At 53.0% G+C, this 2,478-nt stretch overlaps 1 protein-coding gene across 5 annotated transcripts in view; it reads left to right on the forward strand.

The window, feature by feature from the left end:
* The first annotated feature begins 2,005 nt into the window (after window positions 1-2,005).
* TJP1 (tight junction protein 1) overlaps window positions 2,006-2,478 on the forward strand; it is a 100,245-nt gene continuing 99,772 nt past the window's right edge. For all 5 annotated transcript variants that reach the window (XM_023507614.1, XM_012812194.2, XM_023507615.1 and 2 more), the window contains exon 1: window positions 2,006-2,468. In XM_023507614.1, the coding sequence (XP_023363382.1) occupies window positions 2,442-2,468 (27 nt within the window). In that variant the 5' untranslated portion in view covers window positions 2,006-2,441. The remainder of the gene's footprint in view (window positions 2,469-2,478) is intronic.

Here is a 2,478-nt window from a genome sequence, read left to right on the forward strand (position 1 = left end):
AGCCTCCAACTCTTGGGCTTAAGTGAGTCTCCTGCCTCAGCCTCCCAAGTAGCTGGGACCACAGGCACCCGCCACAGCGCCCGGCTATTTTTTGGTTGCAGCTGTCATTGTTGTTTGGCAGGCCCAGGCTGGATTCAAACCCACCACCTTAGGTGTATGTGGCTGGCACTCTAGCCGCTTGAGCCACAGGCGCTGAGCCCACAACCACTTTTTAAAATAAAAACTACCTTTCAAGGTTTTTTAAATGGCATTTGCTGTTAAGGAAATTTTAATCACAGTCCTTAAAAGATTAAATGATACTTTGTCCCAAAACAAAACAATTACAACATGGCTTTAAAGCAAAATTGACTTCAACCACTTTTATTTAGCAAATAAGAAAAGTAAAGGTTTGACTTGCAAAATACTCTTTTCTGTAACATTCAGATGGCTTTGGTTGCAAAATATATGGTACTGTACTTTGAAACTTTAATTGATCTTTATGTATTAATATATAGATATTTCTTGGTTAAGATAAATTTGATCTTATTATACAGTTGAATTCTCAGGAGAAAACCATCACCTAAAACCTGATGTTGACTGGGCATGGTAGCTCACTCATGTAATCCCAGTAGTTTGGAAGGCCAAGGTAGGAGTATTCACTTGAGGCCATGGGTTCAAGACCAGCCTGGGCAATGTAGTGAGACCCAGTCTCTTGCAAAGCTGAAGCAGGAGATTCTCTTGAACCTGTGAGTTGGCGGCTGCAATGAACTAAAAATAACCTTTGTCCATTTTTGGTTTGCCTTTGGGACACTATACTAGATATTTTAAGAATATTATCATTTCATGGTACTTTTTGTGAAGAGCTTTACATTTTACAAGGTGTGGATTAATGAGGCTGGCAATGGTTTCTTACCAAATTCCTCAGTGTTTAGCAAGGCCTTCAGTGGTGTAGGAAGTTTGTGCAGGAGATGATTAAACTGGTCCATGAACCGCATGTCTTTACGCCCTTTTGTGTAGGGACAGGGTTCAGCAATACAAAGCAGCCTGACCTATTCACTCACCAAGAATTTCAGCATTTTTTTTCCTTTCTTAGTTCCTTGCTCTGTTGCCTGGGCAAGAGTGCAGTGGCCTCATCATAGCTCATTGCAATCTCAGGCTCCTGGGCTCAAGTAATCCTCACTCAACCTCCCAACAAGCTGAGACTGCAAGCACTACCACCATGCCTGGCTCATTTTTCTACTTTGGTAGAGCCCGGTTCTCGCCCTTGCTCACGTTGGTCTTGAACTGCTGGCCTCAAGTGATCCTCCTCCCTGGGCCTCCCAAAGTGCAAAAATTACAGGCATGAGCCACTGTGCCTGGCTAATTTCAGCAATCTTGATGAGCAGAAGGAGACTCTGAAGATATGCTGGGGCCTAATGAGGCATGGGCCACGATGTCACCTTCTTGGGTTCTTCTCAAGCTGCTTGCCTCTAGGTTACCAGTTTAGTTATGGCAGTTGGTTTGTCATGAATTCTGCAGAGCAGTGATTCTGACTCTGTCAGAGACCCTTAGAGATGAAAGCCATGATGGGCTCTACAGAAAATGTATTCTGCCTTCAGCGGAGACGACAACGCCCAGGCACAGGGTGACAGCTGTGACCGCTGCTATTTGCCCAGTTAAGGAAACAACTGTCAGGTATTTCGTAGGCCTGCCTTTCTGGCTTCACTCTTGCGTGGGACTCGTCCCGCGTGGCTTGTTGACGAGCAAGTGGACAAGTCTCTTTAGGATGTCGACAGAGCTTTGGTACACCGGGGCTTCCTCGTTAGGGGCGAATTCTGCCAGACCTTTGATAGAAACAAACAGGAAGATTCGTGCGCAACGGAAACCACCCTGGAATGGTTTGGATAACCCGGCCTTTCCTTCCGCGCTCTGGGCCGGACCCCGGCCGCTGGCCCCGCCCCCGACCGGCCCCGCCCCCAGGGCCCCGCCCCCGGCCGGCCGGGCATGCTCAGTGGGCCAGGCCGGCAGGTTTGCGTGGCCGCTCAAGAGTTGCCGGTGGCTGCCGAGCCTGCCGACGCCGCGTCCCTGCCCGGGGAGTTCGGGTCCGGGGAAATTCGCGCGGAAGCCAGAGACGCCGGGAGGGCTGTGGGCACGGCCGGAGGCCCCCAGTGCTGCCGAGTGGCGAGCAGGCGGGCGGGGCCGACGTGGCCGGGCTGCGAGAGCTCCGGGAGGCCGAGCGGGCGGCCGCGCTCGCAGGGAGGCGCCGGCCAGACGCGCCCCGCGGAGAAGACCCGGGCGGGGCGGGCGCTTCCCGGACTTTTGTCCGACTTGAGTCCCCTCCCCGTGGGCCGGGCCTTTCCGGCCGCCCCCGCCCCGCTCACTCCCGGGAGATGTTTATTTGGACTGTGGCGTGAGGAGCGGGCGGGCCGGCGGCGCGGAGTTTCGGGTCCGAGGAGCCTCGCGCGGCGCTGGAGAGAGACAAGATGTCCGCCAGGGCCGCAGCCGCCAAGGTGAGCGCCG

This window comes from Otolemur garnettii, unplaced genomic scaffold (assembly GCF_000181295.1).
Source record: "Otolemur garnettii isolate 467f Iridium unplaced genomic scaffold, OtoGar3 scaffold00194, whole genome shotgun sequence".
Lineage (NCBI taxonomy): Eukaryota > Metazoa > Chordata > Mammalia > Primates > Galagidae > Otolemur > Otolemur garnettii.